Here is a 24,924-nt window from a genome sequence, read left to right as displayed (position 1 = left end):
AGAACAGCTCTTTCTCTCACTACATCACCTGGTTGAACCCATAGAACAGCTCTTTCTCTCAACTATCACCTGGTTGAACCCATAGAACAGCTCTTTCTCTCACTACATCACCTGGTTGAACCCATAGAACAGCTATTTCTCTCAACTATCACCTGGTTGAACCCATAGAACAGCTCTTTCTCTCACTACATCACCTGGTTGAACCCATAGAACAGCTATTTCTCTCAACTATCACCTGGTTGAACCCATAGAACAGCTCTTTCTCTCACTACATCACCTGGTTGAACCCATAGAACAGCTCTTTCTCTCAACTATCACCTGGTTGAACCCATAGAACAGCTCTTTCTCTCACTACATCACCTGGTTGAACCCATAGAACAGCTCTTTCTCTCACTACATCACCTGGTTGAACCCATAGAACAGTTGTTGAAGTCCATTCATATCATTGACTACAGAGTGACGAACTGCGTATTAGAAGGCAGAACCTTTCAGACTCATTTAAGTCCCTGTAACTTGTGTTTTCTTACAGTCCTGCTGCTCCGCAGCCCAGGCTGACCAGGCTGCCACACGACTCCTCACGTCCACCTGGGTGAGGGTGGCGGGTGGCTCTGGGGCGGGCGCCGCTGGGGGCGGGGGGATGACCCCATCACTCTTCAGAATCATCCTATAGGAGGACGGGAGGAGGAGACGAGAGGAAGACGGACAATCAGATACAGACCCAGACCCAGATACAAACAGAACCCCATACAGCACTGATACAGACCCAGACCCAGATACAAACAGAACCCCATACAGCACTGATACAGACCCAGACCCAGATACAAACAGAACCCCATACAGCACTGATACAGACCCAGACCCAGATACAAACAGAACCCCATACAGCACTGATACAGAACCCAGACCCAGATACAAACAGAACCCCATACAGCACTGATACAGACCCAGACCCAGATACAAACAGAACCCCATACAGCACTGATACAGAACCCAGACCCAGATACAAACAGAACCCCATACAGCACTGATACAGACCCAGACCCAGATACAAACAGAACCCCATACAGCACTGATACAGACCCAGACCCAGATACAAACAGAACCCCATACAGCACTGATACAGACCCAGACCCAGACCCAGATACAAACAGAACCCCATACAGCACTGATACAGACCCAGACCCAGATACAAACAGAACCCCATACAGCACTGATACAGACCCAGACCCAGATACAAACAGAACCCCATACAGCACTGATACAGACCCAGACCCAGACCCAGATACAAACAGAACCCCATACAGCACTGATACAGAACCCATTCTAACAGAGCTCTATAAAGTAACAGAACCCATTATAACAGAGCTCTATAAAGTAACAGAACCCATTCCGGTCTCTACTACGGTACAGAGTCCAGTCAGAGACGACAGGTAGATACAGGTGTTCTACCGTAGTGTTTCTGGTCTCTACTACGGTACAGAGTCCAGTCAGAGACGACAGGTAGATCCAGGTGTTCTACCGTAGTGTTTCTGGGTCTCTTCTACGGTACAGAGTCCAGTCAGAGACGACAGGTAGATACAGGTGTTCTACCGTAGCGTTTCTGGTCTCTACTACGGTACAGAGTCCAGTCAGAGACGACAGGTAGATACAGGTGTTCTACCGTAGCGTTTCTGGGTCTCTACTACGGTACAGAGTCCAGTCACAGACGACAGGTAGATACAGGTGTTCTACCGTAGCGTTTCTGGTCTCTACTACGGTACAGAGTCCAGTCAGAGACGACAGGTAGACACAGGTGTTCTACCGTAGCGTTTCTGGTCTCTACTACGGTACAGAGTCCAGTCAGAGACGACAGGTAGATACAGGTGTTCTACCGTAGTGTTTCTGGTCTCTACTACGGTACAGAGTCCAGTCAGAGACGACAGGTAGACACAGGTGTTCTACCGTAGTGTTTCTGGTCTCTACTACGGTACAGAGTCCAGTCAGAGACGACAGGTAGAGACAGGTGTTCTACCGTAGTGTTTCTGGTCTCTACTACGGTACAGAGTCCAGTCAGAGACGACAGGTAGATACAGGTGTTCTACCGTAGTGTTTCTGGTCTCTACTACGGTACAGAGTCCAGTCAGAGACGGCAGGTAGATACAGGTGTTCTACCGTAGTGTTTCTGGGTCTCTACTACGGTACAGAGTCCAGTCAGAGACGGCAGGTAGATACAGGTGTTCTACCGTAGTGTTTCTGGTCTCTACTACGGTACAGAGTCCAGTCAGAGACGACAGGTAGATACAGGTGTTCTACCGTAGTGTTTCTGGGTCTCTACTACGGTACAGAGTCCAGTCAGAGACGACAGGTAGATACAGGTGTTCTACCGTAGTGTTTCTGGGTCTCTACTACGGTACAGAGTCCAGTCAGAGACGGCAGGTAGATACAGGTGTTCTACCGTAGTGTTTCTGGGTCTCTACTACGGTACAGAGTCCAGTCAGAGACGGCAGGTAGATACAGGTGTTCTACCGTAGTGTTTCTGGGTCTCTACTACGGTACAGAGTCCAGTCAGAGACGACAGGTAGATACAGGTGTTCTACCGTAGCGTTTCTGGTCTCTACTACGGTACAGAGTCCAGTCAGAGACGACAGGTAGATACAGGTGTTCTACCGTAGCGTTTCTGGTCTCTACTACGGTACAGAGTCCAGTCAGAGACGACAGGTAGATACAGGTGTTCTACCGTAGTGTTTCTGGTCTCTACTACGGTACAGAGTCCAGTCAGAGACGACAGGTAGATACAGGTGTTCTACCGTAGTGTTTCTGGGTCTCTACTACGGTACAGAGTCCAGTCAGAGACGACAGGTAGATACAGGTGTTCTACCGTAGTGTTTCTGGGTCTCTACTACGGTACAGAGTCCAGTCAGAGACGACAGGTAGATACAGGTGTTCTACCGTAGTGTTTCTGGTCTCTACTACGGTACAGAGTCCAGTCAGAGACGACAGGTAGATACAGGTGTTCTACCGTAGTGTTTCTGGTCTCTACTACGGTACAGAGTCCAGTCAGAGACGACAGGTAGATACAGGTGTTCTACCGTAGTGTTTCTGGTCTCTACTACGGTACAGAGTCCAGTCAGAGACGACAGGTAGATACAGGTGTTCTACCGTAGTGTTTCTGGTCTCTACTACGGTACAGAGTCCAGTCAGAGACGACAGGTAGATACAGGTGTTCTACCGTAGTGTTTCTGGGTCTCTACTACGGTACAGAGTCCAGTCAGAGACGACAGGTAGATACAGGTGTTCTACCGTAGTGTTTCTGGGTCTCTACTACGGTACAGAGTCCAGTCAGAGACGACAGGTAGATACAGGTGTTCTACCGTAGTGTTTCTGGTCTCTACTACGGTACAGAGTCCAGTCAGAGACGACAGGTAGATACAGGTGTTCTACCGTAGTGTTTCTGGGTCTCTACTACGGTACAGAGTCCAGTCAGAGACGACAGGTAGATACAGGTGTTCTACCGTAGTGTTTCTGGTCTCTACTACGGTACAGAGTCCAGTCAGAGACGACAGGTAGATACAGGTGTTCTACCGTAGTGTTTCTGGTCTCTACTACGGTACAGAGTCCAGTCAGAGACGACAGGTAGATACAGGTGTTCTACCGTAGTGTTTCTGGTCTCTACTACGGTACAGAGTCCAGTCAGAGACGACAGGTAGATACAGGTGTTCTACCGTAGTGTTTCTGGTCTCTACTACGGTACAGAGTCCAGTCAGAGACGACAGGTAGATACAGGTGTTCTACCGTAGTGTTTCTGGTCTCTACTACGGTACAGAGTCCAGTCAGAGACGACAGGTAGATACAGGTGTTCTACCGTAGTGTTTCTGGGTCTCTACTACGGTACAGAGTCCAGTCAGAGACGACAGGTAGATACAGGTGTTCTACCGTAGTGTTTCTGGTCTCTACTACGGTACAGAGTCCAGTCAGAGACGACAGGTAGATACAGGTGTTCTACCGTAGTGTTTCTGGTCTCTACTACGGTACAGAGTCCAGTCAGAGACGACAGGTAGATACAGGTGTTCTACCGTAGTGTTTCTGGTCTCTACTACGGTACAGAGTCCAGTCAGAGACGACAGGTAGATACAGGTGTTCTACCGTAGTGTTTCTGGTCTCTACTACGGTACAGAGTCCAGTCAGAGACGACAGGTAGATACAGGTGTTCTACCGTAGTGTTTCTGGTCTCTACTACGGTACAGAGTCCAGTCAGAGACGACAGGTAGATACAGGTGTTTTACCGTAGTGCTTCTGGTCTCCTCTTCACCTTGCCTCCCTTCTGATCCATCATGGCTCCCTCTATATCAGCCTGGATCAGGTTAGCCTGGAGGAGACAGACAGACAGACAGACAGACAGACAGACAGACAGACAGACAGACATATCACTAACTGTGTGTCTGTGTGTGTGTGTGTGTGTGTGTGTGTGTGTGTGTGTGTATGTGTGTGTGTGTGTGTGTGTGTGTGTCGTGTGTGTGTGTGTGTCTGTATGTGTGTGCGTATGTATGTGTGTGTTTGTATGTGTGTGCGTATGTATGTGTGTGTGTGTGCGTATGTATGTGTGTGTGTGTGTGTGTGCGTATGTATGTGTGTGTGTGTGTGTGTGTGCGTATGTATGTGTGTGCGTATGTGTGTGTGCGTGTGTGTCTGTCTGCGTGTGTGCCTGTCTGTGTGTGCGTATGTGTGTGTGTGTGCGTGTGTGCCTGTCTGTGTGTGCGTATGTGTGTCTGTCTGTGTGTGTCTGTCTGTCTGTGTGTGCGTATATGTATGTGTCTGTCTGTCTGTCTGTCTGTCTGTCTGTCTGTCTGTCTGTCTGTCTGTCTGTCTGTCTGTCTGTCTGTCTGTCTGTCTGTCTGTCTGTCTGTCTGTCTGTCTGTCTGTGCGTGTGTGCGTGTGTGTGTGTGTCTGTGTGTGTCTGTGTGTGTGTGTCTGTGTGTGTCTGTGTGTGTGTGTGTGTGTGTACCTTGATGTCGTCACACTGGAACAGGTGAAGGTCCGGTTTGCCCTGGCCCGGCTCCTTACACACCAGAGCCAAGATGGAGTCGTAGTTGCAGGATGACATCACCGCCTGGCAGTGCATGATGGTTCCCAAGGGAAAGTTCTCCAACTCATTCTGAAACAATAACAAACAGGTCAGTTAACCAGCTTAAAAACTGTACTGAGACCAGCCCTAACAAACAGGTCAGTTAACCAGCTTAAAAACTGTACTGAGACCAGCCCTAACAAACAGGTCAGTTAACCAGCTTAAAAACTGTACTGAGACCAGCCCAAACAAACAGGTCAGTTAACCAGCTTAAAAACTGTACTGAGACCAGCCCAAACAAACAGGTCAGTTAACCAGCTTAAAAACTGTACTGAGACCAGCCCTAACAAACAGGTCAGTTAACCAGCTTAAAAACTGTACTGAGACCAGCCCAAACAAACAGGTCAGTTAACCAGCTTAAAAACTGTACTGAGACCAGCCCTAACAAACAGGTCAGTTATCCAGCTTAAAAACTGTACTGAGACCAGCCCAAACAAACAGGTCAGTTATCCAGCTTAAAAACTGTACTGAGACCAGCCCAAACAAACAGGTCAGTTATCCAGCTTAAAAACTGTACTGAGGCCAGCCCTAACAAACAGGTCAGTTAACCAGCTTAAAAACTGTACTGAGACCAGCCCAAACAAACAGGTCAGTTAACCAGCTTAAAAACTGTACTGAGACCAGCCCTAACAAACAGGTCAGTTAACCAGCTTAAAAACTGTACTGAGACCAGCCCAAACAAACAGGTCAGTTATCCAGCTTAAAAACTGTACTGAGACCAGCCCTAACAAACAGGTCAGTTAACCAGCTTAAAAACTGTACTGAGGCCAGCCCAAACAAACAGGTCAGTTAACCAGCTTAAAAACTGTACTGAGACCAGCCCTAACAAACAGGTCAGTTAACCAGCTTAAAAACTGTACTGAGACCAGCCCTAACAAACAGGTCAGTTATCCAGCTTAAAAACTGTACTGAGACCAGCCCAAACAAACAGGTCAGTTATCCAGCTTAAAAACTGTACTGAGACCAGCCCAAACAAACAGGTCAGTTATCCAGCTTAAAAACTGTACTGAGACCAGCCCTAACAAACAGGTCAGTTATCCAGCTTAAAAACTGTACTGAGACCAGCCCAAACAAACAGGTCAGTTATCAAAACCAGCTTAAAAACTGTACTGAGACCAGCCCAAACAAACAGGTCAGTTATCAGAACCAGCTTAAAAACTGTACTGAGACCAGCCCAAACAAACAGGTCAGTTATCAGAACCAGCTTAAAAACTGTACTGAGACCAGCCCAAACAAACAGGTCAGTTAACCAGCTTAAAAACTGTACTGAGACCAGCCCTAACAAACAGGTCAGTTATCCAGCTTAAAAACTGTACTGAGACCAGCCCAAACAAACAGGTCAGTTAACCAGCTTAAAAACTGTACTGAGACCAGCCCTAACAAACAGGTCAGTTAACCAGCTTAAAAACTGTACTGAGGCCAGCCCAAACAAACAGGTCAGTTAACAGAACCAGCTTAAAAACTGTACTGAGACCAGCCCTAACAAACAGGTCAGTTAACCAGCTTAAAAACTGTACTGAGGCCAGCCCAAACAAACAGGTCAGTTAACCAGCTTAAAAACTGTACTGAGGCCAGCCCAAACAAACAGGTCAGTTAACCAGCTTAAAAACTGTACTGAGACCAGCCCAAACAAACAGGTCAGTTAACCAGCTTAAAAACTGTACTGAGACCAGCCCAAACAAACAGGTCAGTTAACCAGCTTAAAAACTGTACTGAGACCAGCCCAAACAAACAGGTCAGTTAACCAGCTTAAAAACTGTACTGAGACCAGCCCAAACAAACAGGTCAGTTACAAACCAGCTTAAAAACTGTACTGAGACCAGCCCTAACAAACAGGTCAGTTAACCAGCTTAAAAACTGTACTGAGACCAGCCCAAACAAACAGGTCAGTTAACCAGCTTAAAAACTGTACTGAGACCAGCCCAAACAAACAGGTCAGTTAACCAGCTTAAAAACTGTACTGAGACCAGCCCAAACAAACAGGTCAGTTAACCAGCTTAAAAACTGTACTGAGACCAGCCCAAACAAACAGGTCAGTTAACCAGCTTAAAAACTGTACTGAGACCAGCCCTAACAAACAGGTCAGTTAACCAGCTTAAAAACTGTACTGAGACCAGCCCAAACAAACAGGTCAGTTAACCAGCTTAAAAACTGTACTGAGACCAGCCCTAACAAACAGGTCAGTTAACAGAACCAGCTTAAAACTGTACTGAGACCAGCCCAAACAAACAGGTCAGTTAACCAGCTTAAAAACTGTACTGAGACCAGCCCAAACAAACAGGTCAGTTAACCAGCTTAAAAACTGTACTGAGACCAGCCCTAACAAACAGGTCAGTTATCAGAACCAGCTTAAAAACTGTACTGAGACCAGCCCAAACAAACAGGTCAGTTATCAGAACCAGCTTAAAAACTGTACTGAGACCAGCCCAAACAAACAGGTCAGTTAACCAGCTTAAAAACTGTACTGAGACCAGCCCAAACAAACAGGTCAGTTAACCAGCTTAAAAACTGTACTGAGACCAGCCCTAACAAACAGGTCAGTTATCCAGCTTAAAAACTGTACTGAGACCAGCCCAAACAAACAGGTCAGTTAACCAGCTTAAAAACTGTACTGAGACCAGCCCAAACAAACAGGTCAGTTAACCAGCTTAAAAACTGTACTGAGGCCAGCCCTAACAAACAGGTCAGTTAACCAGCTTAAAAACTGTACTGAGACCAGCCCAAACAAACAGGTCAGTTAACCAGCTTAAAAACTGTACTGAGACCAGCCCAAACAAACAGGTCAGTTAACCAGCTTAAAAACTGTACTGAGACCAGCCCAAACAAACAGGTCAGTTAACCAGCTTAAAAACTGTACTGAGGCCAGCCCAAACAAACAGGTCAGTTATCAAACCAGCTTAAAAACTGTACTGAGACCAGCCCAAACAAACAGGTCAGTTATCCAGCTTAAAAACTGTACTGAGACCAGCCCAAACAAACAGGTCAGTTAACCAGCTTAAAAACTGTACTGAGACCAGCCCAAACAAACAGGTCAGTTAACCAGCTTAAAAACTGTACTGAGACCAGCCCAAACAAACAGGTCAGTTAACCAGCTTAAAAACTGTACTGAGGCCAGCCCAAACAAACAGGTCAGTTAACCAGCTTAAAAACTGTACTGAGACCAGCCCTAACAAACAGGTCAGTTAACCAGCTTAAAAACTGTACTGAGACCAGCCCTAACAAACAGGTCAGTTATCCAGCTTAAAAACTGTACTGAGACCAGCCCAAACAAACAGGTCAGTTAACCAGCTTAAAAACTGTACTGAGACCAGCCCTAACAAACAGGTCAGTTAACAGAACCAGCTTAAAACTGTACTGAGACCAGCCCAAACAAACAGGTCAGTTAACAGAACCAGCTTAAAACTGTACTGAGGCCAGCCCAAACAAACAGGTCAGTTAACCAGCTTAAAAACTGTACTGAGACCAGCCCTAACAAACAGGTCAGTTAACAGAACCAGCTTAAAAACTGTACTGAGACCAGCCCAAACAAACAGGTCAGTTATCAGAACCAGCTTAAAAACTGTACTGAGGCCAGCCCAAACAAACAGGTCAGTTAACCAGCTTAAAAACTGTACTGAGACCAGCCCAAACAAACAGGTCAGTTAACCAGCTTAAAAACTGTACTGAGGCCAGCCCAAACAAACAGGTCAGTTAACCAGCTTAAAAACTGTACTGAGACCAGCCCAACAAACAGGTCAGTTAACCAGCTTAAAACTGTACTGAGGCCAGCCCAAACAAACAGGTCAGTTATCAGAACCAGCTTAAAAACTGTACTGAGGCCAGCCCTAACAAACAGGTCAGTTAACAGAACCAGCTTAAAACTGTACTGAGACCAGCCCTAACAAACAGGTCAGTTAACAGAACCAGCTTAAAAACTGTACTGAGGCCAGCCCAAACAAACAGGTCAGTTAACAGAACCAGCTTAAAAACTGTACTGAGACCAGCCCAAACAAACAGGTCAGTTATCAGAACCAGCTTAAAAACTGTACTGAGGCCAGCCCAAACAAACAGGTCAGTTAACCAGCTTAAAAACTGTACTGAGGCCAGCCCAAACAAACAGGTCAGTTAACAGAACCAGCTTAAAAACTGTACTGAGACCAGCCCAAACAAACAGGTCAGTTATCAGAACCAGCTTAAAAACTGTACTGAGGCCAGCCCAAACAAACAGGTCAGTTAACCAGCTTAAAAACTGTACTGAGGCCAGCCCTAACAAACAGGTCAGTTAACAGAACCAGCTTTAAAACTGTACTGAGGCCAGCCCAAACAAACAGGTCAGTTATCAGAACCAGCTTAAAAACTGTACTGAGGCCAGCCCAAACAAACAGGTCAGTTAACAGAACCAGCTTAAAACTGTACTGAGGCCAGCCCAAACAAACAGGTCAGTTAACCAGCTTAAAAACTGTACTGAGGCCAGCCCAAACAAACAGGTCAGTTAACAGAACCAGCTTAAAACTGTACTGAGGCCAGCCCAAACAGACAGGTCAGCCTCTGAATATTCAGGTCATTAAGGTAGTTATGGAGTCACTGTGAACTTGTGGTTAAAACTTGGTGTACAAAGTTCCCAGAGGAAAGTTAACCTCACTAGGGTAGGGGGCAGCGTTCGGCCCAAAGTAAACTGCCTGCTACTCAGGCCCAGAAGCTAGGATATGCATATAATTGGTAGATTTGGATAGAAAACACTCTAAAGTTTCCAAAACTGTTAAAATAATGTCTGTGAGTATAACAGAACTGATACGGCAGGCGAAAACCTGAAGAAAATCCATCCAAGAAGTGCCTTTATTTTGAAATGCCTGTTTTTTCCATTGAAAGCCTATCCACCAAACAAAGACTTATGACCCAGTTCACGATTTCTATAGCTTCTTCTACATGTGGCCAGTCTTTAGGCATTGTTTCAGGCTTTTACTCTGAAAAATGAAGGAGATACAGCACTTTCAATGAGTGGACAGTGGACATTTCCAGACATGAGTCCAGCGCGCGACCGGGAGCGCGACATTCTAGTTTCTCGTTTTCTATCGACGAAGCTTTTTGTCCGGTTGAAATATTATCGATTATTTACGACAAAAACAACTTGAGGATTGATTATAAACATCGTTTGACATGTTTCTATGAACCTTTACGGTACTTTTTAGATTTTTCGTCTGGAATACTGAACAAAACGCACCAACAAAAGATTGAGATTTTTGGACACAAAGAGGGACATTATCGAACAAAACGAACATGTATTGTGTAACACGGAGTCTTCGGAGTGCAACCGTATGAAGATCGTCAAAGGTAAGTGATTCATTTTATGGCTATTTCTTACTTTTGTTACTCCTCTATTTGGCTGCTAACTGTTTGTAATGATTTGTCTGCTGGGCGCTGTTCTCAGATAATCGCATGGTTTGCTTTCGCCGTAAAGCCTTTTTTGAAATCTGACACAGCGGTTGGATTAACAAGAAGTTAATCTTTAAGCTGGGGTATAACACTTTTATCTTTTATGTTTATTATGAGAATTTCTGTTTTTGAATTTGGCGCTCTGCAATTTCACTGGATGTTGTCCGAGTGATCAAACCACTGATCAAAACACTGAACAAAACCGTCCTTGTTAAAGGCTTTGCATGGTCAATCCGCTGTCTGTAGTGGCTGTGACAGCGTTACAGTGGTACGACCTCTGTAGTGGGCTGTGACAGCGTTACAGTGGTACGACCTCTGTAGTGGGCTGTGACAGCGTTACAGTGGTACGACCTCTGTAGTGGGCTGTGACAGCGTTACAGTGGTACGACCTCTGTAGTGGGCTGTGACAGCGTTACAGTGGTACGACCTCTGTAGTGGGCTGTGACAGCGTTACAGTGGTACGACCTCTGTAGTGGGCTGTGACAGCGTTACAGTGGTACGACCTCTGTAGTGGCTGTACAGCGTTACAGTGGTACGACCTCTGTAGTGGGCTGTGACAGCGTTACAGTGGTACGACCTCTGTAGTGGGCTGTGACAGCGTTACAGTGGTACGACCTCTGTAGTGGCTGTACAGTGGTACGACCTCTGTAGTGGCTGTACAGCGTTACAGTGGTACGACCTCTGTAGTGGCTGTACAGCGTTACAGTGGTACGACCTCTGTAGTGGGCTGTGACAGCGTTACAGTGGTACGACCTCTGTAGTGGGCTGTGACAGCGTTACAGTGGTACGACCTCTGTAGTGGACTGTTACAGTGGTACGACCTCTGTAGTGACTGTACAGCATTACAGTGGTACGACCTCTGTAGTGACTGTACAGCGTTACAGTGGTACGACCTCTGTAGTGGACTGTTACAGCGTTACAGTGGTACGACCTCTGTAGTGGCTGTACAGCGGTACGACCTCTGTAGTGGCTGTACAGTGGTACAGTGGTACGACCTCTGTAGTGGGCTGTTACAGTGTTACAGTGGTACGACCTCTGTAGTGGGCTGTGACAGTGGTACGACCTCTGTAGTGGGCTGTGACAGTGGTACGACCTCTGTAGTGAGCTGTGACAGTGGTACGACCTCTGTAGTGGGCTGTTACAGCGTTACAGTGGTACGACCTCTGTAGTGGCTGTACAGCGTTACAGTGGTACGACCTCTGTAGTGAGCTGTGACAGCGTTACAGTGGTACGACCCCGTGGGCTGTGACGCGTCGGGACGCCTCGTGTGGACGACGCGTTACAGTGGTACGACCTCTGTAGTGGACTGTTACAGCGTTACAGCGGTACGACCTCTGTAGAAGTCAGGGCATCAATAGATCTGGCGTTTCCCTGAGCATGGCAGAGCTGTTGTGAAGGAAGTTGTGTTCATACAGGACACCCCGTCTAGCGTCAACATTACAACAGGTGGACACGGCCATGGGGTACGGGGCGCCAGCTGGCCTCTGCACTTTCGTTGTCTCTGATTGGAAGCCATACTCAGGCAGCCTGTTTTTCCTTTTGGGGTTTGTGGGTAGTTGTTTTCCGTTCTAGTCGTCTGAGTGTACCTGACGGGACTGTGTTGGTCGTTTTTTGTTATTTTGTCAAGTGTGTTCATTAAAAGATTTCGAAAATGAGCACTATCCACGCTCCGTCTCGGGCTCCATTTTACGACGCCTGTGACAGTCACCTTCCGTACAGCACCTCCGTCAAGCATAAATCGTTTTTTTTCGAGAGAGCCAGTAGCCAGATAACTTTCAGTAATTCCCTGATATGATACCGCTGGTCTAGCCAGTAGGTCCCATGATGCCCCTGTCCAGCGTACCACAGCTGGTCCCTTCAGACGGCCTTTCTGCTCACCCACCTTGGTCTCTGGGTCGATGAGGCTGACCGTCTTCTCCTCCACCTGCAGCAGCATGTCCTGGGTCCATACCTAATATCAAACCAATAGGAATATATTGGATCTGTACAGCAGCTACATTATCAAAACCAATAGGAATATATTGGATCTGGACAGCAGCTACATTATCAAACCAATAGGAATATATTGGATCTGTACAGCAGCTACATTATCAAACCAATAGGAATATATTGGATCTGTACAACAGCTACATTATCAAACAAATAGGAATACATTGGATCTGTACAGCAGCTACATTATCAAACCAATAGGAATATATTGGATCTTTACAGCAGCTACGTTATCAAACCAATAGGAATACATTGGATCTGTACAGCAGCTACATTATCAAACCAATAGGAATATATTGGATCTGTACAGCAGCTACATTATCAAACCAATAGGAATATATTGGATCTGTACAGCAGCTACATTATCAAATCAATAGGAATACATTGGATCTGTACCAATAGGAATATATTGGATCTGTACAGCAGCTACATTATCAAACCAATAGGAATACATTCGATCTGTACAGCAGCTACATTATCAAACCAATAGGAATATATTGGATCTGTACAGAAGCTACATTATCAAAACCAATAGGAATATATTGGATCTGTACAGCAGATGGGAAACAGAATCATTATCTCCTGCGCCTCACCTTTCCCTTGGCGTCCAGGAGGCGGAGCTTCCTGATTCCATCCTCAGTGTTGATCATGGCTTCCTTCCTGTCCAGAACAAATGTGGTCAGGTGCTGAGGGGAGAAAGGAGAGGGTTTGGGACACAGAGGGGGGAGAGATGGGAGATGGGGAGAGGGTTTGGGAACACAGAGGGGGGAGAGATGGGAGATGGGAGAGGGTTTGGGAACACAGAGGGGGGAGAGATGGGAGAGGGTTTGGGGACACAGAGGGGATAGGAGAGACGGGAGAGGGGGAGAGGGTTTGGGGACACAGAGGGGATAGGAGAGACGGGAGAGGGGGAGAGGGTTTGGGGACACAGAGGGGATAGGAGAGACGGGAGAGGGGGAGAGGGTTTGGGGACACAGAGGGGATAGGAGAGATGGGAGAGGGGGAGAGGGTTTGGGGACACAGAGGGGATAGGAGAGATGGGAGAGGGGAGAGGGTTTGGGACACAGAGGGGATAGGAGAGACGGGAGAGGGGGAGAGGGTTTGGGGACACAGAGGGGGGAGAGATGGGAGAGGGGGAGAGGGTTTGGGGACACAGAGGGGATAGGAGAGATGGGAGAGGGGGAGAGGGTTTGGGACACAGAGGGGATAGGAGAGGGGGGAGAGGGTTTGGGGACACAGAGGGGATAGGAGAGATGGGAGAGGGGAGAGGGTTTGGGGACACAGAGGGGGGAGAGATGGGAGAGGGGAGAGGGTTTGGGAACACAGAGGGGATAGGAGAGGGGGGAGAGCGTTTGGGGACACAGAGGGGATAGGAGAGATGGGAGAGGGGGAGAGGGTTTGGGACACAGAGGGGGGAGATTAGTAACAATCTCTACCCTACCACTAACACACTGTATGTACAGTAGTAGACTGACCTCAAAGTGGTACTGTGAGGGTGTTAGTCATGCTGTATGTAGACTGACCTCAACGTGGTACTGTGAGGGTGTTAGTCATGTTGTATGTAGACTGACCTCTACGTGGTACTGTGAGGGTGTTCGTCATGCTGTATGTACAGTAGTAGACTGACCTCTACGTGGTACTGGGAGGTGTTCGTCATGCTGTATGTACAGTAGTAGACTGACCTCGACGTGGTACTGGGAGGTGTTCGTCATGCTGTATGTAGACTGACCTCTACGTGGTACTGTGAGGGTGTTCGTCATGCTGTATGTACAGTAGTAGACTGACCTCTACGTGGTACTGGGAGGTGTTCGTCATGCTGTATGTAGACTGACCTCGACGTGGTACTGGGAGGTGTTCGTCATGCTGTATGTAGACTGACCTTGACGTGGTACTGGGAGGTGTTCGTCATGCTGTATGTAGACTGACCTCTACGTGGTACTGTGAGGGTGTTCGTCATGCTGTATGTACAGTAGTAGACTGACCTCTACGTGGTACTGGGAGGTGTTCGTCATGCTGTATGTACAGTAGTAGACTGACCTCTACGTGGTACTGGGAGGTGTTCGTCATGCTGTATGTACAGTAGTAGACTGACCTCTACGTGGTACTGGGAGGTGTTCGTCATGCTGTATGTACAGTAGTAGACTGACCTCTACGTGGTACTGGGAGGTGTTCGTCATGCTGTATGTACAGTAGTAGACTGACCTCTACGTGGTACTGGGAGGTGTTAGTCATGTTGTATGTAGACTGACCTCTACGTGGTACTGGGAGGTGTTCGTCATGCTGTATGTACAGTAGTAGACTGACCTCTACGTGGTACTGGGAGGTGTTCGTCATGCTGTATGTACAGTAGTAGACTGACCTCTACGTGGTACTGGGAGGTGTTCGTCATGCTGTATGTAGACTGACCTCTACGTGGTACTGGGAGGTGTTCGTCATGCTGTATGTACAGTAGTAGACTGACCTCGACGTGGTACTGGGAGGGTGGTAGTCATGCTGTATGTACAGTAGTAGACTGACCTCTACGTGGTACTGTGAGGGTGGTAGTCATGCTGTATGTACAGTAGTAGACTGACCTCTACGTGGTACTGGGAGGTGTTCATCATGCTGTATGTACAGTAGTAGACTGACCTCTACGTGGTACTGGGAGGTGTTCGTCATGCTGTATGTACAGTAGTAGACTGACCTCTACGTGGTACTGGGAGGTGTTCGTCATGCTGTATGTACAGTAGTAGACTGACCTCTACGTGGTACTGTGAGGGTGTTAGTCATGCTGTATGTACAGTAGTAGACTGACCTCTACGTGGTACTGGGAGGTGTTCGTCATGCTGTATGTACAGTAGTAGACTGACCTCTACGTGGTACTGTGAGGGTGGTAGTCATGCTGTATGTAGACTGACCTCTACGTGGTACTGGGAGGTGTTAGTCATGCTGTTGATGCTGTTTTTGGTGTAGTTCTTCCGTTGTTCTGGAGAACGACAGGACACAGTCATATTATAGCATCTAGACAGAACTACAGTCATATTATAGCATCTAGACAGAACTACAGTCATATTACAGCATCTAGACAGAACTACAGTCATATTATAGCATCTAGACAGAACTACAGTCATATTACAGCATCTAGACAGAACTACAGTCATATTACAGCATCTAGACAGAACTACAGTCATATTACAGCATCTACACAGAACTACAGTCATATTACAGCATCTACACAGAACTACAGTCATATTATAGCATCTAGACAGAACTACAGTCATATTATAGCATCTAGACAGAACTACAGTCATATTACAGCATCTAGACAGAACTACAGTCATATTATAGCATCTAGACAGAACTACAGTCATATTACAGCATCTAGACAGAACTACAGTCATATTACAGCATCTAGACAGAACTACAGTCATATTACAGCATCTAGACAGAACTACAGTCATATTACAGCATCTAGACAGAACTACAGTCATATTACAGCATCTAGACAGAACTACAGTCATATTACAGCATCTAGACAGAACTACAGTCATATTATAGCATCTAGACAGAACTACAGTCATATTACAGCATCTAGACAGAACTACAGTCATATTACAGCATCTACACAGAACTACAGTCATATTACAGCATCTAGACAGAACTACAGTCATATTATAGCATCTAGACAGAACTACAGTCATATTACAGCATCTAGACAGAACTACAGTCATATTATAGCATCTAGACAGAACTACAGTCATATTATAGCATCAAGACAGAACTACAGTCATATTACAGCATCTAGACAGAACTACAGTCATATTACAGCATCTAGACAGAACTACAGTCATATTACAGCATCTACACAGAACTACAGTCATATTATAGCATCTACACAGAACTACAGTCATATTACAGCATCTAGACAGAACTACAGTCATATTACAGCATCTAGACAGAACTACAGTCATATTACAGCATCTACACAGAACTACAGTCATATTACAGCATCTAGACAGAACTACAGTCATATTACAGCATCTAGACAGAACTACAGTCATATTACAGCATCTAGACAGAACTACAGTCATATTATAGCATCTACACAGAACTACAGTCATATTATAGCATCTAGACAGAACTACAGTCATATTACAGCATCTAGACAGAACTACAGTCATATTACAGCATCTAGACAGAACTACAGTCATATTATAGCATCTAGACAGAACTACAGTCATATTACAGCATCTAGACAGAACTACAGTCATATTACAGCATCTAGACAGAACTACAGTCATATTACAGCATCTAGACAGAACTACAGTCATATTACAGCATCTAGACAGAACTACAGTCATATTACAGCATCTAGACAGAACTACAGTCATATTACAGCATCTAGACAGAACTACAGTCATATTATAGCATCTAGACAGAACTACAGTCATATTACAGCATCTAGACAGAACTACAGTCATATTACAGCATCTAGACAGAACTACAGTCATATTATAGCATCTAGACAGAACTACAGTCATATTACAGCATCTAGACAGAACTACAGTCATATTACAGCATCTAGACAGAACTACAGTCATATTACAGCATCTAGACAGAACTACAGTCATATTACAGCATCTAGACAGAACTACAGTCATATTAAAGCATCTACACAGAACTACAGTCATATTATAGCATCTACACAGAACTACAGTCATATTACAGCATCTACACAGAACTACAGTCATATTGTAGCATCTAGACAGAACTACAGTCATATTATAGCATCTACACAGAACTAGTCATATTATAGCATCTAGACAGAACTACAGTCATATTACAGCATCTAGACAGAACTACAGTCATATTACAGCATCTAGACAGAACTACAGTCATATTATAGCATCTAGACAGAACTACAGTCATATTACAGCATCTAGACAGAACTACAGTCATATTACAGCATCTACACAGAACTACAGTCATATTACAGCATCTAGACAGAACTACAGTCATATTATAGCATCTAGACAGAACTACAGTCATATTATAGCATCTAGACAGAACTACAGTCATATTACAGCATCTACACAGAACTACAGTCATATTATAGCATCTACACAGAACTACAGTCATATTATAGCATCTAGACAGAACTACAGTCATATTATAGCATCTAGACAGAACTACAGTCATATTATAGCATCTAGACAGAACTACAGTCATATTATATCATCTACACAGAACTACAGTCATATTACAGCATCTAGACAGAACTACAGTCATATTATAGCATCTACACAGAACTACAGTCATATTATAGCATGTCTGGTAGGTTCACGTGGTACCATTGTAACATGGTACATGTTAGGAATCATCCGGTACATGTTAGGAATCATCCTCAGGGAGAACTCCAGTATTAGGAATCATCCTCAGGGAGAACTCCAGTATTAGGAATCATCCTCAGGGAGAACTCCAGGATTAGGAATCATCCTCAGGGAGAACTCCAGTATTAGGAATCATCCTCAGGGAGAACTCCAGGATTAGGAATCATCCTCAGGGAGAACTCCAGTATTAGGAATCATCCTCAGGGAGAACTCCAGTATCAGAAATCATCCTCAGGGAGAACTCCAGTGTTAGGAATCATCCTCAGGGAGAACTCCAGTATTAGGAATCATCCTCAGGGAGAACTCCAGTATTAGGAATCATCCTCAGGGAGAACTCCAGGATTAGGAATCATCCTCAGGGAGAACTCCAGTATTAGGAATCATCCTCAGGGAGAACTCCAGTATTAGGAATCATCCTCAGGGAGAACTCCAGTATTAGGAATCATCCTCAGGGAGAACTCCAGTATTAGGAATCATCCTCAGGGAGAACTCCAGTATTAGGAATCATCCTCAGGGAGAACTCCAGTATTAGGAATCATCCTCAGGGAGAACTCCAGTATTAGGAATCATCCTCAGGGAGAACTCCAGTATTAGGAATCATCCTCAGGGAGAACTCCAGTATTAGGAATCATCCTCAGGGAGAACTCCAGTATTAGGAATCATCCTCAGGGAGAACTCCAGTATTAGGAATCATCCTCAGGGAGAACTCCAGTATTAGGAATCATCCTCAGGGAGAACTCCAGTATTAGGAATCATCCTCAGGGAGAACTCCAGTATTAGGAATCATCCTCAGGGAGAACTCCAGTATTAGGAATCATCCTCAGGGAGAACTCCAGTATTAGGAATCATCCTCAGGGAGAACTCCAGTATTAGGAATCATCCTCAGGGAGAACTCCAGTATTAGGAATCATCCTCAGGGAGAACTCCAGTATTAGGAATCATCCTCAGGGAGAACTCCAGTATTAGGAATCATCCTCAGGGAGAACTCCAGTATTAGGAATCATCCTCAGGGAGAACTCCAGTATTAGGAATCATCCTCAGGGAGAACTCCAGTATTAGGAATCATCCTCAGGGAGAACTCCAGTATTAGGAATCATCCTCAGGGAGAACTCCAGTATTAGGAATCATCCTCAGGGAGAACTCCAGTATTAGGAATCATCCTCAGGGAGAACTCCAGTATTAGGAATCATCCTCAGGGAGAACTCCAGTATTAGGAATCATCCTCAGGGAGAACTCCAGTATTAGGAATCATCCTCAGGGAGAACTCCAGTATTAGGAATCATCCTCAGGGAGAACTCCAGTATTAGGAATCATCCTCAGGGAGAACTCCAGTATTAGGAATCATCCTCAGGGAGAACTCCAGTATTAGGAATCATCCTCAGGGAGAACTCCAGTATTAGGAATCATCCTCAGGGAGAACTCCAGTATTAGGAATCATCCTCAGGGAGAACTCCAGTATTAGGAATCATCCTCAGGGAGAACTCCAGTATTAGGAATCATCCTCAGGGAGAACTCCAGTATTAGGAATCATCCTCAGGGAGAACTCCAGTATTAGGAATCATCCTCAGGGAGAACTCCAGGATTAGGAATCATCCTCAGGGAGAACTCCAGTATTAGGAATCATCCTCAGGGAGAACTCCAGTGTTAGGAATCATCCTCAGGAGAACTCCAGATTAGGAATCATCCTCAGGGAGAACTCCAGTATTAGGAATCATCCTCAGGGAGAACTCCAGTATCAGAAATCATCCTCAGGGAGAACTCCAGTATCATTAAACATCACAGTATTGTTGAAAGATATGTGTTGCGTAGAAACCCGAAGTGGGTGGCCAGCAGAGATAGATGGGATGGGCCGAGGGAAGCGGAGGGTTGAAACAGGAAGTGGGAGGCCAGCAGAGAGAGATGGGATGGGCCGAGGGAAGCGGAGGGTTGAAACAGGAAGTGGGAGGCCAGCAGAGAGAGATGGGATGGGCCGAGGGAAGCGGAGGGTTGAAACAGGAAGTGGGAGGCCAGCAGAGAGAGATGGGATGGGCCGAGGGAAGCGGAGGGTTGAAACAGGAAGTGGGAGGCCAGCAGAGATAGATGGGATGGGCCGAGGGAAGCGGAGGGTTGAAACAGGAAGTGGGAGGCCAGCAGAGAGAGATGGGATGGGCTGAGGGAAGCGGAGGGTTGAAACAGGAAGTGGGAGGCCAGCAGAGATAGATGGGATGGGCCGAGGGAAGCGGAGGGTTGGGATGGGCTGAGGAAGCAGGAAGTGGGATGGGCTGAGGGAAGCGGAGGGTTGATAACAGGAAGTGGGTGGCCAGCAGAGATAGATGGGATGGGCGAGGGAAGCGGAGGGTTGAAACAGGAAGTGGGTGGCCAGGAGAGATAGATGGGATGGGCCGAGGGAAGCGGAGGGTTGGGATGGGCTGAAACAGGAAGTGGGTGACCAGGAGAGATAGATGGGGTGGGCTGAGGGAAGCGGAGGGTTGGTATGGGTTGAAACAGGAAGTGGGTGACCAGGAGAGATAGATGGGGTGGCCGAGGGAAGCGGAGGGTTGAAACAGGAAGTGGGAGGCCAGTAGAGATAGATGGGATGGGCTGAGGGAAGCGGAGGGTTGGGATGGGCTGAAACAGGAAGTGGGTGACCAGGAGAGATAGATGGGGTGGGCTGAGGGAAGCGGAGGGTTGGTATGGGTTGAAACAGGAAGTGGGAGGCCAGCAGATAGATGGGATGGGCTGAGGGTTGGGGATGGGCTGAGGGAAGCGGAGGGTTGGGATGGGCTGAGGGAAGCGGAGGGTTGGGATGGGTTGAAACAGGAAGTGGGAGGCCAGCAGAGATAGATGGGATGGGCTGAGGGAAACGGAGGGTTGGGATGGGTTGAAACAGGAAGTGGGTGGCCAGCAGAGATAGATGGGATGGGCTGAGGGAAACGGAGGGTTGGGATGGGTTGAAACAGGAAGTGGGTGGCCAGCAGAAAGATAGATGGGATGGGCTGAGGGAAGCGGAGGGTTGGGATGGGCTGAGGGAAGCGGAGGGTTGGTATGGGTTGAAACAGGAAGTGGGTGGCCAGCAGAGATAGATGGGATGGGCTGAGTGTTGGGGATGGGCTGAGGGAAGCGGAGGGTTGGTATGGGTTGAAACAGGAAGTGGGAGGCCAGCAGAGATAGATGGGATGGGCTGAGGGAAGCGGAGGGTTGAAACAGGAAGTGGGTGGCCAGCAGAGATAGATGGGATGGGCTGAGGGAAGCGGAGGGTTGAAACAGGAAGTGGGTGGCCAGCAGAGATAGATGGGATGGGCTGAGGGAAGCGGAGAGTTGGGGATGTGGAATTGGAGACAAGTGGGAGTGGAGTGGCTGTGTGGGAGATAGAATGATGGTCAAAAGTAAAAGTAAATATATATATATATATGTAAAGTCTAAATAAAATCATAATAAAAAGTACATTTGAATGACACTAAGGGGCAGTGTTTTTACAACTAATGCCGGTTTGCCTGAGGCTGATGCATTGCAGGTGTTTGTACACACACACACACACACACACACACACACACACACACACACACACACACACACTCTCATTCAAATAAACACAGAACACGCACATACATGTAATAGAGCCAGACATGCACACAAACATATCCAGTTGGCGTCGCTGTTATGATTTCACTTGTCCTTCATGTCCTTCGTTTTAAATTCATTATTTTTTAGATTTTATTTTTTGTTGTTTGCCGTTGTCTTGTCTTGTCCTTTTGTCTCTTTAGTTCATTCTCTTGGTTGTTGGTGCATTGTGGGGGTTCTTGGGGGGGGGGGGGGGGGGTGGAGGGTTGAGGGAGCAGCTATTGGGGAACTGTGGGGGGGATCGTGGAGGGTTGAGGGAGCAGCTAATGGGGAACTGTGGGGGGGATCGTGGAGGGTTGAGGGAGCAGCTAATGGGGAACTGTCGGGGGGATCTTGGAGGGTTGAGGGAGCAGCTAATGGGGAACTGTGGGGGGGATCGTGGAGGGTTGAGGGAGCAGCTATTGGGGAACTGTGGGGGGGATCGTGGAGGGTTGAGGGAGCAGCTAATGGGGAACTGTGGGGGGGATCGTGGAGGGTTGAGGGAGCAGCTAATGGGGAACTGTGGGGGGGATCGTGGAGGGTTGAGGGAGCAGCTATTGGGGGAACTGTGGGGGGGATCGTGGAGGGTTGAGGGAGCAGCTATTGGGGAACTGTGGGGGGATCCTGGAGGGTTGAGGGAGCAGCTATTGGGGAACTGTGGGGGGATCGTGGAGGGTTGAGGGAGCAGCTATTGGGGAACTGTGGGGGGGATCGTGGAGGGTTGAGGGAGCAGCTATTGGGGAACTGTGGGGGGATCGTGGAGGGTTGAGGGTGCAGCTATTGGGGAACTGTGGGGGGATCTGGAGGGTTGAGGGAGCAGCTAATGGGGAACTGTGGGGGGGATCGTGGAGGGTTGAGGGAGCAGCTAATGGGGAACTGTGGGGGGGATCGTGGAGGGTTGAGGGAGCAGCTAATGGGGAACTGTGGGGGGGATCGTGGAGGGTTGAGGGAGCAGCTATTGGGGAACTGTGGGGGGATCTTGGAGGGTTGAGGGAGCAGCTATTGGGGAACTGTGGGGGGGATCGTGGAGGGTTGAGGGAGCAGCTATTGGGGAACTGTGGGGGGGATCGTGGAGGGTTGAGGGAGCAGCTATTGGGGAACTGTGGGGGGATCGTGGAGGGTTGAGGGTGCAGCTATTGGGGAACTGTGGGGGGATCTGGAGGGTTGAGGGAGCAGCTAATGGGGAACTGTGGGGGGGATCGTGGAGGGTTGAGGGAGCAGCTAATGGGGAACTGTGGGGGGGATCGTGGAGGGTTGAGGGAGCAGCTATTGGGGAACTGTGGGGGGGATCGTGGAGGGTTGAGGGAGCAGCTAATGGGGAACTGTGGGGGGGGATCGTGGAGGGTTGAGGGAGCAGCTATTGGGGAACTGTGGGGGGGATCGTGGAGGGTTGAGGGAGCAGCTATTGGGGAACTGTGGGGGATCCTGGAGGGTTGAGGGAGCAGCTAATGGGGAACTGTGGGGGGGATCGTGGAGGGTTGAGGGAGCAGCTAATGGGGAACTGTGGGGGGGATCGTGGAGGGTTGAGGGAGCAGCTAATGGGGAACTGTGGGGGGGATCGTGGAGGGTTGAGGGTGCAGCTATTGGGGAACTGTGGGGGGATCGTGGAGGGTTGAGGGAGCAGCTAATGGGGAACTGTGGGGGGATCGTGGAGGGTTGAGGGAGCAGCTAATGGGGAACTGTGGGGGGGATCGTGGAGGGTTGAGGGAGCAGCTAATGGGGAACTGTGGGGGGGATCGTGTAGGGTTGAGGGAGCAGCTAATGGGGAACTGTGGGGGGGATCGTGGAGGGTTGAGGGTGCAGCTATTGGGGAACTGTGGGGGGATCTGGAGGGTTGAGGGAGCAGCTATTGAGGAACTGTGGGGGGGATCCTGGAGGATGGAGGGTGGTGGGGCTGAGGGTGGTGGGGCTGGTATCAGGGTGGTGGGGCTGAGGGTGGTGGGGCTGGTATCAGGGTGGTGGGGCTGAAGGTGGTGGGGCTGAGGGTGGGGGCTGGTATCAGGGTGGTGGGGGGCTGGTATCAGGGTGGTGGGGCTGGTATCAGGGTGGTGGGGCTGAGGGTGGTGGGGCTGGTATCAGGGTGGTGGGGCTGAGGGTGGTGGGGCTGGTATCAGGGTGTGGGGCTGAGGGCTGGTATCAGGGTGGTGGGGCTGGTATCAGGGTGGTGGGGGCTGGTATCAGGGTGGTGGGGGCTGGTATCAGGGTGGTGGGGCTGGTATCAGGGTGGTGGGGCTGGTATCAGGGTGGTGGGGCTGAGGGTGGTGGGGCTGGTATCAGGGTGGTGGGGCTGAGGGTGGTGGGGCTGGTATCAGGGTGGTGGGGCTGAGGGTGGTGGGGCTGGTATCAGGGTGGTGGGGCTGGTATCAGGGTGGTGGGGCTGGTATCAGGGTGGTGGGGCTGAGGGTGGTGGGGCTGGTATCAGGGTGGTGGGGCTGAGGGTGGTGGGGCTGGTATCAGGGTGGTGGGGCTGGTATCAGGGTGGTGGGGCTGGTATCAGGGTGGTGGGGCTGAGGGTGGTGGGGCTGGTATCAGGGTGGTGGGGCTGGTATCAGGGTGGTGGGGCTGAGGGTGGTGGGGCTGAGGGTGGTGGGGCTGGTATCAGGGTGGTGGGGCTGGTATCAGGGTGGTGGGGCTGGTATCAGGGTGGTGGGGCTGAGGGTGGTGGGGCTGGTATCAGGGTGGTGGGGCTGAGGGTGGGGGCTGGTATCAGGGTGGTGGGGCTGAGGGTGGTGGGACTAGTATCAGGGTGGTGGGGCTGAGGGTGGTGGGGCTGGTATCAGGGTGGTGGGGCTGGTATCAGGGTGGTGGGGCTGAGGGTGGTGGGGCTGGTATCAGGGTGGTGGGGCTGGTATCAGGGTGGGGGGGCTGAGGGTGGTGGGGCTGGTATCAGGGTGGTGGGGCTGGTATCAGGGTGGGGGGCTGAGGGTGGTGGCTGAGGGTGGTGGGCTGAGGGTGGTGGCTGAGGGTGGGGCTGGTATCAGGGTGGTGGGGCTGAGGGTGGTGGGGCTGAGGGTGGTGGGGCTGGTATCAGGGTGGTGGGGCTGAGGGTGGGGGCTGGTATCAGGGTGGTGGGGCTGGTATCAGGGTGGTGGGGCTGAGGGGTGGGGCGGCGGGTGGTGGGCGGATCAGGGTGGGGGGGCTGGGGGGGGGGCTGGTATCAGGGTGGTGGGGCTGAGGGTGGTGGGGCTGGTATCAGGGTGGTGGGGCTGGTATCAGGGTGGGGGGGCTGAGGGTGGTGGCTGAGGGTGGTGGGCTGAGGGTGGTGGCTGAGGGTGGGGGCTGGTATCAGGGTGGTGGGGCGCGGGTGGTGGGCGAGGGTGGGGGCGGACGGGTGGTGGGGCTGAGGGTGGGGGCTGGTATCAGGGTGGTGGGGGCCAGTATCAGGGTGAGGGGGGCTGAGGGTGGGGGCTGGGGGCTGGTATCAGGGTGGTGGGGCTGAGGGTGGGGGCTGGTATCAGGGTGGTGGGGGTTGAG

General features: G+C 48.9%; 1 protein-coding gene across 16 annotated transcripts in view; it reads right to left on the bottom strand.

Annotated features, from left to right (window-relative positions):
• The window catches only part of eps8a (EGFR pathway substrate 8a, signaling adaptor), a 161,011-nt gene that overhangs the window by 51,193 nt on the left and 84,894 nt on the right, over positions 1-24,924 (bottom strand). For 12 of the 16 annotated variants that reach the window (XM_082978114.1, XM_082978113.1, XM_082978115.1 and 9 more), the window contains 6 exons: positions 15,400-15,467; positions 13,096-13,188; positions 12,396-12,464; positions 4,982-5,131; positions 4,263-4,345; positions 528-664 (listed from right to left, as the gene is read on the bottom strand). In XM_082978114.1, coding sequence (XP_082834240.1) covers positions 528-664; positions 4,263-4,345; positions 4,982-5,131; positions 12,396-12,464; positions 13,096-13,188; positions 15,400-15,467 — 600 coding nt within the window. Of the gene's footprint in view, positions 1-527; positions 665-4,262; positions 4,346-4,981; positions 5,132-12,395; positions 12,465-13,095; positions 13,189-14,073; positions 14,090-14,129; positions 14,310-14,704; positions 15,084-15,399; positions 15,468-24,924 lie in introns of those variants that run through there. The other 4 variants (XM_082978118.1, XM_082978120.1, XM_082978121.1 and 1 more) reach the window with 4 other exon arrangements.

The sequence above is a fragment of the Salmo salar genome, chromosome 07 (assembly GCF_965601325.2).
Source record: "Salmo salar chromosome 07, fSalSal1, whole genome shotgun sequence".
Classification (NCBI taxonomy): domain Eukaryota; kingdom Metazoa; phylum Chordata; class Actinopteri; order Salmoniformes; family Salmonidae; genus Salmo; species Salmo salar.
Note: the sequence above shows the minus strand (reverse complement) of the source record. Positions and strands in the feature narration are given on the sequence as shown.